At 37.2% G+C, this 16,103-nt stretch overlaps 1 protein-coding gene across 1 annotated transcript in view; it reads left to right on the top strand.

Annotated features, from left to right (window-relative positions):
• Window positions 1–16,103, top strand: part of PTPN21 (protein tyrosine phosphatase non-receptor type 21) — a 108,832-nt gene that overhangs the window by 37,041 nt on the left and 55,688 nt on the right. Inside the window, exons 3-5 of the mRNA XM_072622928.1 lie at window positions 8,435–8,604; window positions 14,064–14,161; window positions 15,797–15,864. Of these exons, the coding sequence (XP_072479029.1) occupies window positions 8,435–8,604; window positions 14,064–14,161; window positions 15,797–15,864 (336 nt within the window). The remainder of the gene's footprint in view (window positions 1–8,434; window positions 8,605–14,063; window positions 14,162–15,796; window positions 15,865–16,103) is intronic.

The raw sequence follows: 16,103 nt of genomic DNA, 5'->3' as shown, positions 1-16,103 counted from the left end.
AAGGGAGAGGTGCATTTTCTAAACATTGTCTATATGATTATGATTATCCATTGTCTAGTTTTGTTTCTTTTCATTGTTCTTTTTTATATTGTTGGAAAAAAATGCATATATTATTTTCCTGGTTGTGTTTCATTCTGTAACATTTTGTAAATATCTTTTTTGAAGTTTCTCCAAGTTCTTCATATTAATTTTTTACGTAGATTAATTACATTTTTAGGCATGCATTTTAAAAATTTCCTCTGTCCTTAATTCCTAGTGCTCTGGTCATTTTTGAATGGTACATGTGTAAATGGTATCATTAACTTAAAACTAGTATCATTCCAAGCCATATTTTTAATAAACTGTTTCTTGAATAGAAAAAGAAGTTCACTGAGTGTATAAGACATATGCTTGTGAAAAAATGCTTTACAATATGAGATGTGGGAGAGATGTGGAACCATCAGTTTCTCCTTATTAGAAGCCTGATAATGTCATGAATCAGTCAGGCACTTATTAAGAACTTACTATGTGCCACAGTAGGCACATAGGGCAGCAAGGTGGTGCAGTGGATAGAGCACCAGTGCAGGAGTCAGGAGGACCTGAATTCAAATCTTACCTCAGACACTTGACACTCACTAGCTGTGAGACCTTCGGCAAGTCACTTAACCCCAATTGTCTCATGACTGGAGATGTCCAGTCGTCTTGATGAATATCTGGTCACTGGATTCAGATGGTTCTGGAGGAGAAGTGAGGCTGGTGATTTGCACAGCCCTCCCTCACTCAAAACAAAGTCAAGTGCAAGTCATGTCATTAGTTCTCTAATGGCATGGTCTTCTCTGACAGAGAAGAACAAACACTTTATGTGTCATGCACTGTGCTAGGGGTACAAGACAAAAGAAGAACAGAACTTGCCCATTTTAATGGAAGAAACATACGTATATAAATATATACAAAGCAAATAAAAAGCTAATAGGAGATAAAGTTGAAGGGGAGGGCTCTAGCAGCCAATTCTGGTGATTAGGAAAGACTTCATGCAGAAGATTGCTCTTGAATTGAGTCTTGAAGGGAGTCAGAGATTTGAAGAGGTAGGGATAAGGGTGGGGAGCATTATAGGCATGGGCAACAGCCAGTGCAGAAACTCAGAGATGGAAGACAGGATGTCATGTATGAGAGACAAAGAGGAGACAGAGTGTTGAGTATGAAAAACAGTCATTAGTAGGCCATTAATGGCAGGCTCATAGGCTACTTATATTTGGGAGTAATGTATTAAGGCTGAAAAGATAAGATTGGAGCAGGTTGTAAAGAGTATGTCAAAAATGCAAAATGTGTATATATTGAATTCTATGGGTAGGAAATTTATTAAGAAACAGAATCAAAATGGTCAGCTTTGTGCTTAAGAATAGTCACTTTGGCAACTGTGTGGAGAATGGATTGCAATAGTCCTGGGGTATTGTGGAAGTCACTCCTTTTCCAGCAGAGGTTGGATTGAGATGGTCTTTGAGGTCTCTTCCAAATATGAGGTTTTTCTGATAGCTTTACAAATAATTAACTATGGTATATTGTGGATGAAAAAACAAAACAAAACAGGACAAGGGATATAGAATATGCAAGAAAAACAAAAGGCAATAAAACTCTAATGCAGAGAACTGTCTTTCTGGTTCATCAACTTCTTTAGCTCCCATGATCAAGGTCTTTCAATTTCATCTCCACTGTCTGCAGGGATGGTCACTTCTTAGATCTCACCATCAACCTGACAGTGGTGCATTTGTGATCTTGACACTCTGATATTTCTGTTCTCCAAATTTTCTGTCCATCCATCTCTTCCCCTGCCTTTCTTTTTATTTTGTCTAGGGTTTACCTTTTTAGCAATGTTTCATATTGTTCCCCTTCACGTATTCTCCATTCCTGGCAGACTGGACTGCAAGCTAGTTTTCCTGTGAACTCTGCCTTCCATCTTCCATCTTTTTTCCTTCTCATGGAGGATTCCTGGTGCTAGGAATGTACTTGTCAACTCTGCTTCTCAGAATTCTTAAGGGTCACTTCCTACAGGAGGCTTTCTCATATCCTCTTCCTTAATTGAAATAGTATTTCCTTTTTTGGGAGGTTATATGTTATATCCTTGGCTTTAGAATATAAATTCCTTCATTCAAGGGCCTTATTTTGGGGCAGTGGGACTTATTTTGATCTTTACATTTCCATGCCTGGTATCCTGCCTTATGCTTGGGTGGACACCTTTTTCCCAGGGTATCCTTTTTCTAAATTTTTATGAGTACTATTTGTCTTTACATCATCTTTATTTCCAAATATTTCAGTTCCCTGGTAGTAGATAGAACTCCAGACCTGGAATCAGAAAGACGTGAGTCAAATCCAGCCTCAAGGACTTGCTCATTGCTTGACCTTTGGAAAATCACTTCTTCATCTATAAAATGGAGATGATAGGACCTACCTCCCAGGGATGTTGTGAGGATTATGTTAAATATTTGTAAAGCACTTAGCTCAGTACCTGGCTTATTCTTTTCCCTTCCTTTCTTGTCCTCTTCCCTTTCTTCCCCTTCCTCAGTATGCAAATTCTTTCTAACAAAGGCTAAAAAAAAGAAGGAAAAGAAAAAGAGAGGTATAGCAAAATTAACTGTCAGTTCAATCAGTCATTATATGCAATATTCCAAATCCATAGACTCTCACTTCTTCAAAGAAGGCAATAAGATGCATTTTCTGATCTCATCTCTTCTCTGGGGCCTAGTTTTGTCTTTGGTTATTATAATTGCTCAACTTTCATGTTTTTAAAATGATCTTTCTATTTAAATTATAATTATTGTGTATATTGTTTCATGGTTTTTGCTTTTACTATGCATAAGTTCATATGTTTTATGCTTCTCTGATTAAGTAGATTATAAATATTGAATTTTTAGACCAGATATAAAGCAAACTCTAGTGCAAGAAAAAAGCAATGATATCAACAAACAAAAATCTTTTAACCAATGTGCATAATGTAGTTAGTGATCTGCTATGTGTTTTTAAAAAATAAAGTAAAATAGAAATAAATGGGTTCTTGAAGTAATTAGGGAAAAGTCAGTAGGGGACTGGTTGAGGTTTACATTCTGATGGGTTTTGGACCTGGTGTAATAGCTGGTTTCTCTTTTATGTGACTGTTGGTATTTGAATCAATGCCCCAATCCATAATCAGTGTATAAAGGGTGGGTATATATGTCTCTGGTGTGCTCTGTAAGCAAGAAGTGTAACTATCTAAACACTCTAAAGATAAAACTCAAAGTCAGGTAAAAGAATGACAATCAACACAAAGTTTTGTTAGGGTTTTTTTTTTTTTTGAAACTAGCTTTTAATAGTGGTTTGACCCTGTCTCCTAATAGTTTAGGTGTGATCTTGGAGGAAAATGAGACACTAATAAGTTGTTTAGTAGTTAACAAAAGGCTTACTTAGCTAAAATAGAGAGGGATGCTGAACAAGGGTTAGCTTGAGTAAGCCCCTCATCTCCATATGAAAATTCTAGTCATCAAGACATAGTGTGGTGACCCCTGAAGACTTTGGACATCAACTAAGTCTAAAGCTCTCTCCTCCCCACTTCTTGTGAGTGTGGATTAGCATTGTTATGCTATGAGGTGACCAGGAAGTCTTGTTTGCTGCCTTAAGCCACCAAGAAATTTGAGTTAACATCTAGGATGCTTGAGGCTTAGTCCATGGGCCAGTTAAGTCTTGGGGACAACTTCAAAAGACTAGTCTAATCTTGGGGAATAGACCCTGGCCTTCACTGCTGTCTTCTCTACTATCTTCCCTACTCTCAAAACAACTTTTCCTTGTAATAAGGAAATGTAATTAAACAAAACAAAGAAACACATTATAGTAGTAGTAATGATAAGTAGCGTTTATATAGTGCTTTAAACATTTGCAAGGAACTTTTCAGATGTTATCTCATTTGTCCTCCACAGTGACTCTGTCAGGTGGGGCCATTTACATCCCCATTTTACACAGGAAGAAACTGAGGCTGAGAGATTGTGGGCATGCTCACATAGTGCTTGAGGCTAGATCTGAATTCAGGGCTTCCTCACTTCGAGACCAACATTCTCTAGTGTACCATCTATAGAAGCTGACATGGACTTTGCTGGACAATGTATGCATTCCTTGGTGGGAAAGTGATGGAATTGTGGATCTTTGGGAATTATAGGGGTCATGACCAGAGAAATTCCTATACTTAACAATTATAGGAAATGGCTACTATAACAAAGGTTTATCTGTAAGAGCCTCTTAAGAAAGTTATGCCAAGTACTTTTGGCATGATTATAGAACTAACAAGGAGATCTACCTTAGTTCAGTTCAGGCCTGGGCAAATACCAGTTAGAGTAATTGAATATTAGGATAATAGTTATATTATTGAATGGTTGAAATATAAGCAAATCCTGTGCTTAGATGTTTGTATTTTAAAATTTGTTCTACCCTTGCCCCTCAACTTAAAATTAATTTGTTAATATGTGTTAATGTTGTTTATTTATACTATTATGTTTATAAAGTCCTCTCTTTTAAACAGACAAATCATGTGCTATTTTTGATTTAAAGAAGAAATCTTTAAATTTAAAGAAAGAAGAAAGGAGAACCCTATTGTGGTTTTATGTTTTTCTCAAATTACACAAGGTCTTCTTTCTCATCAAGTGTTGGATTATTTTCCGTTATTTTGCAGTATTTACTCGTAGATGTTTGAACTCCAATCTAGTGTATTAAATCTAGAGGCCATAGTTTCTTCTGTTACTGATTTTCCTGTTAATTTATCTATATATGTTCAAGACCTTTGAGTTTTATTCTTCTTGAAGTCTTTGATACTTTCAGTCCCAGTCTGGTTATTTTCCTTATTAATCATTTCCTTACTCTATCCCCTCTGATTGTAGTTTCCTTGGGGGCTGGATTTCAAAGCATCTCAGCCTCCTTCCACAATGGACAATTCATAGTTCATCTGCCTAGATCATGTGATTTATGGGTGTTCAGAACTGGTCCCAGCTGAGTTCTACGCTTTTCCCTTCAGTCTAGGTGGACTGCTGCATAGCTCTCCCTACACACAATGTTTTGTACTAGTTACCTGTCTCCCTTCCTCTGTTCCTCATTTTTTTGCTCTGGCATTGGCTTGCAGTGCTGATGCTTCTGGCTCGCAGCAGCCGGCAGGCATTTGCTCTTGAAGAGCAGTGGCCAAGCTGGCTGTTGAGGCCCAAGCAGATTTCCATAGCTTGGAGTTGAGGTCTCCATGACATTGGAAAGAGGGAGGGAGGGGAGACCAGGGTTTTAGGAGTGGTTTTTTTTTTTTACCTTTGAAGCCTTCTTTTATTTATTTATTTATTTACTCATCTATCTATCTATCTATCTATCTATCTATCTATCTATCTATCATCTATCTATTTATTTATTTAACTTTTAACATTCATTTTCACAAAATTTTGGGTTCCAAATTTTCTCCCCATTTGTCCCCTCCCCCCACCCCAAAACACTGAGCATTCTAATTGCCCCTATCACCAGTCTGCCCTCTCTTCTATCATCCCTCCCTTCCCTTGTCCCTGTCTTCTCTTTTGTCCTGTAGGGCCAGATAATTTCTATACCCCATTACCTGTATTTCTTATTTCCTAGTAGCAAGAACAGTATTCAAAAGTTGTTCCTAAAACTTTGAGTTCCAACTTCTCTTCATCCCTCCCTCCCCACGCCTTCCCTTTGGAAGGCAAGCAATTCAATATAGGCCATATCTGTGTAGTTTTGCAAATGACTTCCATAATAGTCATGTTGTGTAAGACTAACTATATTTCCCTCCATCCTATCCTGCCCCCCATTGCTTCTGTTCTCTCTTTGGATCCTGTCCCTCCCCAAGTGTTGACTTCAAATTGCTCCCTCCTCCCATTGCCCTCCCTTCCATCATCCCCCCCACCCTGCTTGTCCCCTTCACCCCCACTTTCCTGTATTGTAACATAAGTTTTCATACCAAAATGAGTGTGCATTTTATTCCTTCCTTTAATCGAATATGATGAGAGTAGACTTCATGTTTTTCTCTCACCTCCCCCCTTTTTCCCTCCACTAAAAAGTATTTTGCTTGCTTCTTTTATGAGAGATAATTTGCCCCATTCCATTTCTCCCTTTCTCCTCCCAATATATTTCTCTCTCACCCCTTAATTTCATTTTTTTAAGATATGATCCCATCCTGTTCAATTCACTCTGTGCTCTCTGTCTCTGTGTGTGTGTGTGTGTGCATGTGCGTGTGTGTGTGTGTGTGTGTGTGTGTGTGTGTGTATAATCCCACCCAGTACCCAGATACTGAAAAGTTTCAAGAGTTACAAATATTGTCTTTCCATATAGGAATGTAATCAGTTCAACTTTAGTAAGTCCCTTATGACTTCTCTTTGCTGTTACCTTTTCATGCTTCTCTTCATTCTTGTGTTTGAAAGTCAAATTTTCTTTTCAACTCTGGTCTTTTCATCAAGAATGCTTGAAAGTCCTCTGTTTCATTGAAAGACCATTTTTTTCCCCTGAAGTATTATAGTCAGTTTTGCTGTGTAGGTGATTCTTGGTTTTAGTCCTAGTTCCTTTGACTTCTGGAATATGATATTCCCTGCCCTTTGATCCCTTAATGTAGAAGCTGCTAGATCTTGTGTTATCCTGATTGTATTTCCACAATACTTGAATTGTTTCTTTCTAGCTGCTTGCAATATTTTCTCCTTGACCAGGGAACTCTGGAATTTGGCCACAATGTTCCTAGGAGTTTCTCTTTTTGGATCTCTTTCAGGCGGTGATCTGTGGATTCCCTGAATACTTATTTTGCCCTCTGGTTCTAGAATCTCAGGGTAGTTTTCCTTGATAATTTCATGAAAGATGATGTCTAGGCTCTTTTTTTGATTATGGCTTTCAGGTAGTCCTATAATTTTTAAATTGCCTCTCCTGGATCTATTTTCTAGGTCAGTTGTTTTTCCAATGAGATATTTCACATTATCTTCCATTTTTTCATTCTTTTGGTTTTGTTTTGTGATTTCTTGGTTTCTCATAAAGTCATTAGCCTCCATCAGTTCCATTCTAATTTTGAAAGAACTATTTTCTTCAGTGAGCTTTTGAACCTCCTTTTCCATTTGGCTAATTCTGCTTTTGAAAGCATTCTTCTCCTCATTGGCTTTTTGACCCTCTTTTGCCAGTTGAGTTAGCCTATTTTTCAAGGTGTTATTTTCTTCAGCCTTTTTTTGGGTCTCCTTTAGCAAGGTGTTGACCTGCTTTTCATGCTTTTCTTGCATCTCTCTCATTTCTCTTCCCAGTTTTTCCTCCACCTCTCTAACTTGATTTTCAAAATCCTTTTTGAGCTCTTCCATGGCCTGAGCCCATTGAATATTTATTCTGGATGTTTGGGATACAGAAGCCTTGACTTCTGTGTCTTTCCCTGATGGTAAGCCTTGTTCTTCCTCATCAGAAAGGATGGGAGGAGATCCCATCCAAGAAAGTAACCTTCTATGGTCTTATTTTTTTTCCCTTTTCTGGGCATTTTCCCAGCCAGTGACTTGACTTCTGAATGTCCTCTCCATACCCTCTTTGCCTCCAGATCTGGGCAGCCAGCTCTTGGGGTCTGAGATTCAAATGCTGCTCCCCAGCCTCAGGGCTTTTGGTGGGGGCAGGGCTGCTATTCAGTGTGAGATTCAGTTCAGGTGCTCAGGTGGGGGCAAGGCCACCTCAGGGGGCTCAGTTCCCTCAGGGGGTTTATGCAGATGTTTATTCAACAATGGATCGGAGCTCCTGCCTGTTTTGGGAGCCCTTGTCAGCTGCTGCCTCTGCTGCTGCCTCCTGAGGGGCCTGAGTTATGGAGACACCCCGCCGGGGTCCCCTCTCAGTGAGCCAAAAAGACTCTCACTGACCTTTGACGCTTGTGGGTGGAGGGACCTGTGCGGCTGCTGGAGATTCTGTCCCTGAAGTCTGCTGGGATCTGCTCCTCTTGGTGCTGCGTGGCCAAGGCAGGGCTGTGCTGTGCTCTGGGTCTGGTGCGCAACAGACCTTTGGTGTCTGTTTTCAGGTCTCTCTGGAACAGAAATCTCCTCCACTTCGTTGTTCTGTGGCTTCTGCTGCTCCAGAATTTGTTGGGAGTTCTTCTTTACAAGTATTTTATGGGCTGTGGGTTTGGAGCTAGCATATGTGTGTCTTTCTACTCCGCCATCTTGGCTCCTCCCCTACACAGTTCTTTAAAGACTATATTAACACAACTGACTTAGGTCACTAGTTTCTGAATCTAAGATACTGGCCTTGCATTTTCTTTTAATTCCTTTTTTGTGTTATATCTGCTGAGAAGCAAGCCAGCATGAAGCTGCTTTTACATTATAAGTTTGAATGGTTGGGATTTTATGTACTTTATACAGAATAGCTTCTTAATATATAGTTGTTGAATAAATAAGTTTTTAATAGGTATTTGCCTTGTTCACTTTGTTTCTTTCCTTTTTTTCAGATTACGTACTTCAGTCTGTGGTATTACAACAAGCAAAATCAGCGCCGGTGGGTAGATTTAGACAAGCCTTTGAAAAAGCAGTTAGACAAATATGCGTTGGAACCGACTGTCTACTTTGGGGTGGTGTTTTATGTGCCCACAGTTTCTCAACTTCAACAGGAAATTACCAGGTGAGAAGAGCATGTCTGATGGTTTCAGTTTTTCTTTTAAATAAATTGGTAGGATGGAAAACTAAAATTAAGATTGAACTTGAACACTAAAGGACCAAAATTTCATCCCAACACATCCAGCATATAGATAGAATGTTATAGGCAAATTCTATTAAGAGGCTATCTCAGTGCTGTGAGATATTAATTTTTCCTAGGCATAAAGGGAAGGAATGAATAAAAGAGAAATTGTGCTTTTTTGCTCTAGATTTGTCTCACTGAAAGAGGGATGCCAGTCATAATTTTTACATGAAGTAGAACTTTTTCTCTGTGCACTTTAATATGGTATGGAAATGGGGAGATTTTTCAAAATCTACACCCTTTGTCACCAAATTGGTTAAGCCCTGATTACTGTTTGCTCATTCCTCAGGTTAAAGCACGAAGGGGCTTCTTAGCTCTGGTTTCCATGGTGACTTTCTAGTTCTTGTAGGAGTTTTATGGACAAGGAAGGTTTTGCAAAAAGCTTGAATAGGTAAAGGAAACTTAGAGAGGAGAGGTATGAAGGAGTAAAGGAGGACTTGGAAAAGGACTACAGCAGGGATTATCAACCTTTTGCTATGGAGAAGAAAGATAAGAGCAAGGAAATATGTTGAGGGGTATAAGTCTTAAAGATTTTAAGTTTAAAATAAATTTGCAACATTAAATTTAAAAAAATGTAAAAAAAAGTATCTTCAGAATGAAAGAAAATTGTCAGAAGGGGAACACTAAAAAAATGAAGCATCTCAAACTATTATTGTAAAACATAACCTCCAATGTATGGTCCAGCTGAATTTAAACTTCTTAATTTAAAATAGATCTCTATTCTTTGTTTAGAAAAAAGTACATTTTTTTCAAGGGACATTTCTGTTACTGCAGTTTTCTGGTTTCGTAGTATGGATTGAAGGACAACATAAAACACACATGAGTGTACATGTACATGTTTATACAAACCACATATTCCATGCACATGTTAAATATAATATTACCTTTTGAATGTATGAATAAATATGCTGGTTGTTGTCCTTTGTTCTTGAAGAGGACCAAAATGACATCACCATGTTGGGGTCAAGGTACAGTGTATCCGACTGTGGCTGATCAGACCAGTAGGAGCTCCGAAGGCTCTGTCACAGGTCTGGTACAAATAGTCCACATGAACATTTGAAGTGTAGATATCTCTAAATATGCTCATCTCGTGTTTCTTTCAAGCTTTGCTTATAGAGCACAGTGCTTTCTTTCATGTTACCACATCATGTTGAACAGTCCTGTGCCATACAGATAGGTGTTCAATGTGTGATTATCACCAGGATAATATTTTTTATTTTCAAAGATACTTTGCACCAGCAATTTTGTTCTGGGGAGGCACCTTGAAATACAGGGTGTTCCAAAGGCTTAGTTCATTTTCAAGCTACTAGATTCCAGGACCTTTTGTCATTAAGACCTGACTTCATAGTCTTCCTCTGACACAACCAGCGGTGTGACTGTGGGTTCTGCTTTAAGCCTTAAGCAGCTCTACATGATTATAAATTACAGGTGGAAGAACTTCCCACACCAGGAATTCACACACAGAAGAAATTGCAGAACTTAATGATGTAAATTGGGCTGATGATTCTGCAGATTACTTTATATGAAGCAGTTATTTATTAAATTTTAGTTGGTTAGCTCTTTGGGGTGGGAGGAGATATGTCTTCGAAGTAGACAGAGTGCTTACAATCAACTTGACGTGTTCAATCTCCTATTTCTTGGCTGATAGTTTTGAACAGAAGGTGGTCCATTCTTTTGTGAGTCTAGTGGATATGAGGAGGTCTGCACAGTGATATAGCTGACTGAGAAAAAAATTTGTTATTTATGTATGTGGTCAACATAAAGATAATCACATGACCAAGGAGTGTTGTTTCTTTTTAAAAAATACTGTTTATCTAAAATAAACAATGATATCCCTTCACTTAAAAAAGGATTAATAACAAGAAGAAATTCAAAGAGTAACATTATTTTTAACATGCTAAATACAGCAGAACCTCATTATAACAATGTTTGCTATAGAGTGGAATTTCCATATTGAGGCTGGTTCATTAATCATACGCTAGAGGATTAGTTAATGACATATGAAAAGGAGGTATAGGAAGTTTCACTCTGAGAACATTGGAAAAATTTTGTGACAACTTTCCAGTATCATTTATAAGGAAGATGGAGATAAAGATGAGGTAGATTACTGAATAGTGAGAGGGAAGAGGACTAGGACCTAAAGAGCCCTGACCTTATCTGTGAGCAAGTATTGTAGAACTTCCCTGAGGATTCCCAAAATTACATACTGGTTGCTAGTTCCTGCAGGGCTATGTTCTAGAGGAGTTGCAGATTTTCTACAGAAGCTATTGCTATTGGATGCCCAATGAGATATTCCTGGAACTTGGGGCATATGTCAGTGAACCAGTTTGTTCATTTTTTCTTAAAGAATAACAAACAGTCCTAAACCCTCTTCTCCCCATGTTCATCCTATCCTCCCAGGCTTTTATAATCACTTTATCTAGGGTAACATTCTGTAGGGTGAATGGATGACTACTAAAACAACAAAATAATATGTGTTACCTTTAGTTTCTAATTGGAAAAACCCTGGCAATCATGAACTTTTTGACTAATCACTATTATGTTTCTGTGCCCCCTTTCAGATACAGTACTATGAATTCTTTCCTAATTATAACTATTTTATCAGTGACCACCAGAATCCCTTTGACTTCTTAAAAAAAATCTTTTATGAATTATATGAACTGATGCTGAGTGAAATGAGTTGAGACGAACCAGGAGAACATTATACACAGTAACAGCCACAGGGTGCAAGGACTGTTTTTGATAGACTTAGACCTTCACAGCAATGCAAGGACCTAAAACATTCCTAAAAGACTCTTGAGGCAAAGTGTCATCCATACCCAGAGAAAGAACTATGAGTTGGAATGCAGAATGAAGCAGAGTATTTTCTCTTGTGTTATGTTTTGTTTTGTTTTTTCTCATAGTTTCTCCCATTCATTTTAATTCTTCTATGCAATATGACTAATGTGAAAATGTGTTTAGTAAGTATGTATGTGTAGAACCTCCCCCAAAAAATCTTTTATTTTTTCCAATTACATGTAAAAACTATTTTAAACATTTATTTATATTTTTCAACATTTATTTTTATAAGATTTTGAGTTTCAAATTTTTTCTCACTCTCCTCCTGCTTCCCCAAGATGACGAGCAACCTGATGTAGGCTATACGTATACAGTGATATTAAACACATTTCCACATTAGTCATAACATTAGTTTTTAAAAATTTTGAATTCCCCTCCCCCTCTTCCTCCTTCTTTGAGAAGGCAAACAATTTGATATAGGTTAAACATGTACAATTTTGAACTTTCTTAGTAATAATACTATTTAACATTTATACAGCGTTTTAAGGTTTGCATATTCTTTATGTATAGTGTTTCATTTGATCCTCACAACAATAGAGATAGATGTTATTATTATCCTCATTTTACAGATGAGGTAACTAAAGCCCAGAGAGGTTAAATATCTTGCCCAAGGTTTGTTGTTCAGTTATTTCAGTTTTGTCTGAGTTTTTGTGACCTCATTTGGGCTTTTCTTGGCAAAGATCCTGGAGTGGTTTGCCATTTCCTTCTCCAGCTCATTTTACAGATGAGGAAACTGAGGCAAACAGGGTTAAGTGACTTGGTAAATGTCTCAGACACTTTTCTGAGTCTAGGTCCACTATGAGATTTAGCTGCCTTCAAGGCAGCTACTTACCTGTTCCCCTAGGTAGGGGTTATCCCTTGTGTTCTATACATTTCTGGTATTTGAATCCATTTGAAACCCAAATAGGCTTTACTTATTATTCTTTCCTTGTGCATTGGTATCTTTGATTTATTTTCTTTTCTCTTACTTTTGGTAGTTTCCATTCAACTAGTATATATTAAGTACCTTCTGTGTGTCAGGCAGTATGCTAGGTGCTGGGGTTATAGATATAAAAATCAACTAAAGTAGAGATGTCGGACATACTACATGCAGCACTCCCATGATGAACAGATTTAACATGCATTGTTGAGGAAGTTTTCCTCACAGAGAGCTCTCTATAACAATGAAATTACTCCTTCCTTCCTTCCTTCCTTCCTTCCTTCCTTCCTTCCTTCCTTCCTTCCTTCCTTCCTTCCCGCCCTAGTGTGCAAGATAGGTGCTAGTTGCTGGGGTCACAAAGACAGAAACAAAACTGGCCTTGCTCTCAAGGACTTTACTTCTCCTGGGGGAAGGGTGTTTGGTAAGATTGTTTTTATATGCATACGTAAATATGAGTATCTCTATAGATATGCATACATATACACATATAAATATGTTCACATATATGTTCATACACACCTGTGTGTAGCACAGTAGATAGAGTTCTGAACTTGGAGTCAGGAAGACCTGAATTCAAATCCGTTCATAGAAATGTACTAGCTGTGTTACCTTGGGCAAGTCAATTATCTACCTGTTTCCTTATCTGTAAAATGGGGACGATAATAGCATCTACTTGGAAAGGCTGTTGAGGATCAAATGAGATAATATTTGTAAAACATTTGCAAACCTTTAAGTGCTGTGTAGATGCTCACAATTATACATATATACATACACAGAAACACAAGAGAGGCAATATGGCATGGGGGGGGCGGGGTAGAGTTCTGGCCTTGGAGGCAAGAAGACCTAGACTGGTATCCCTCTTCAAACACTTTGTGACCCTGACTAATCTTTTTGAGCCTCAATTTTCATCACTAATGTACATGATAGTTTGAGTAGAATATTAACACTTAAAGGATTCATAATTGTTAAATAATGGAAGTTAATCATTTTATTTTTTTTTATTAGGTTTCAGCTTACATGCACTTTTTTCATGTTTTTTTCATATACTTCAATCCTCTGTATTCTTCAGTAGGCACCAAAATAAAATTTATATTTTTGTTGTTGTTCAGTCATTTTTCAGTTGTGTCCAACTCTTTGTGACCCACTTTGGGGTTTTCTTGGCAAAGGTCCTGGAGTGGTTTTCCATTTCCTTCTCCAGCTCATTTTACAGATGAGGAACTCAGGCAAATAGGGTTAAGTGATTTGTCCAGGATCATATAGCCAGTAAGTATCTGAGGACAGATTTGAACTCAGGAAGCATTTTAAAGTAATGTCTTTCAAACACAGATAACCTGTTGTTGAACTATCATGAAAAAGAGAACAAATAAGGGTATAGTGATGATAAAAATGAATAAAACATCTGAATAAAATATTTCAATTTAGGGTAATTTTTCTCTTTATACACACATATATTTTACTTTTCAAAGAATAATCATTTCAAAGGTGTAGTTCATATTTAGGAAATCCCTTACTTGAATACATGAAATTTATGAGTTCAGCTAGTAGTTGAAATAATGAGAGGTTTTCTTTTTTCCTTTTTAAATAGGTATCAGTATTATCTGCAACTGAAGAAAGATATATTGGAAGGAAATATTCCTTGCACATTAGAACAGGCAATTCAACTTGCTGGCTTAGCTGTACAAGGTAAGTAAGAAAAGTACATTAATAGAGGTGTTTTGAAGATGTGTTATAACTAACAATCCACTGGGAAGAACCATTTGCCCACTTGACTTATTCTTTCTACTTATAGTAGAATATCAATAGCTGAATGTTAACAAAGCTTTGTTCCTAGATCACAGAAACCTTGTTTGAAAATGACTATTTCAAATGTAAGAATTATGAATATTCAGTGGTCATCCTTTACTGATAAATACTGAACACTCTAAGGAAAGTGAAAGAGGTTAGCTGGAACAAATTTGGCAGCTAGGTGGTGAAGTGGATTGAGAGTTGGACCAGGTGTCAGCAACACTCAGTTCAAATCCAGGCTCAGACTCTTAGAAGCTGTGTGAACCTGCAGAAGTTACTTAACCCCTCTTTCTTCTAGTTTCTGCCCCAGGTCCTTCACCTGTAAAATGGAAATAATGATAATAGCACCTACCTCATAGGGTTACTGTCAGATTGAAGTGATATAATATATGTAAAGTGGTTTGCAAAGCTTAAAGCGCTATATAAATATATTTTTATTATTACTAATAATAAGTAAGTAGTTGTGAGAATAGAGATATTGAAAAGGACCCTAAATGAGTGTGTTAATCATTTTCCAGATGAAGTCATGACAGGGAGATCCAAGTAGGAAATCTGTGAATGATACAGTTTTATGTCTTAGATACCATGAATTACACTTCTTTATGTTTCAAGCCTCCAATCTGAGTCCACAGCTGCAAGCTGCCAGAGACCATGATGTGGAATTGGTTGGCATTCCATGAACATGCTTTCTGTATTTATCTTAGTTATTTTCTAATAGGAGACTTTGATCAAAGAATGTCAGTTTGGTTTTAAACTAGTGATTTTTTTTTCTTTTGGAATTGCAAAGCAGATAGGTAATTGACAAAATTTGCTTCGCATATGTGCAGGTTTAGTAACATTTTATCTAGATGGTTATATTGACCAAATTTGCCTTGCACGTGTGCAGCCTTAATAATATTTTGTCTACATCACCATACTTGAAATTACTTTGAAAATGATGGTAAATTATGTTGCTTTATAAGCTTAGTTGGTGCAGAATGAAGGAGCCCAGGTAAAATTACTCTTAAAGCTTATCTTTTAAAAACTTATTGTTGAACTACCATTAATTAAATTTTGAAAAAACAATTCTCTTTATGAAAAATCTTACTCTGGAAGCATATTGTCTTTACATAGTGTGTTAAACTTGTTTTGAAAAATCATAAGGGGAAAATAAGAGCACCTATTTCTCAGGGTCATTGTGAGGATTAAGTGAGATAGTATTTGTAAAGCAATTTACACAGTGCCTGGAACATAATAGGGACTGTATAAAAACTACTACTACTGCTGCTGATACTGATACTATTGCTGCTGCTATCCTTATTGATTTAGAGCTGGAAGGAACCATTGAGTGTATCAAGTGTAATTAGTTCATTCTACAGATAAGTAGGCTGAGTTCCCAGAGAAGTTAGATGACTTGTCTTTGTTCTCACAGGGGAATGACAAAGGCATACTTCAAGTCCAGGTCCTCTGACTCCAAATCCAGCATTCTTTCCATCCTATAAGTTAAAATATGTTAGTAAGTGAGTCTTTACCTTTATTTTTTTTCTTTTATAGCTGATTTTGGCGACTTTGATCAGTATGAATCCCAGGACTTTCTACAAAGATTTGCCTTGTTTCCTGTGGTAAGAACTTCATTTTAAATAGGATTTAAAAATGAATAAGATAAAAGGACCTGAATATGGTTCCCATACTTATAAAAAACAGATTGTTACAGTTGGAAAAGAATTTAGAGGTTATTTAGCCTAAGCTCTTTATTTTATAGGTGAGGCAATAGAGGTCCACTGAAAGGATGACATTTCCAACATGTAGTGGACTGATTAGAATTAAGCACTAAAAAAATGTGTTATCTGGCATGTGAAAT

The sequence above is a fragment of the Notamacropus eugenii genome, chromosome 7 (genome assembly GCF_028372415.1).
Source record: "Notamacropus eugenii isolate mMacEug1 chromosome 7, mMacEug1.pri_v2, whole genome shotgun sequence".
In the NCBI taxonomy this organism is placed as follows: Eukaryota; Metazoa; Chordata; class Mammalia; order Diprotodontia; family Macropodidae; genus Notamacropus; species Notamacropus eugenii.
This window is presented reverse-complemented; position numbering and strand designations above follow the sequence as displayed.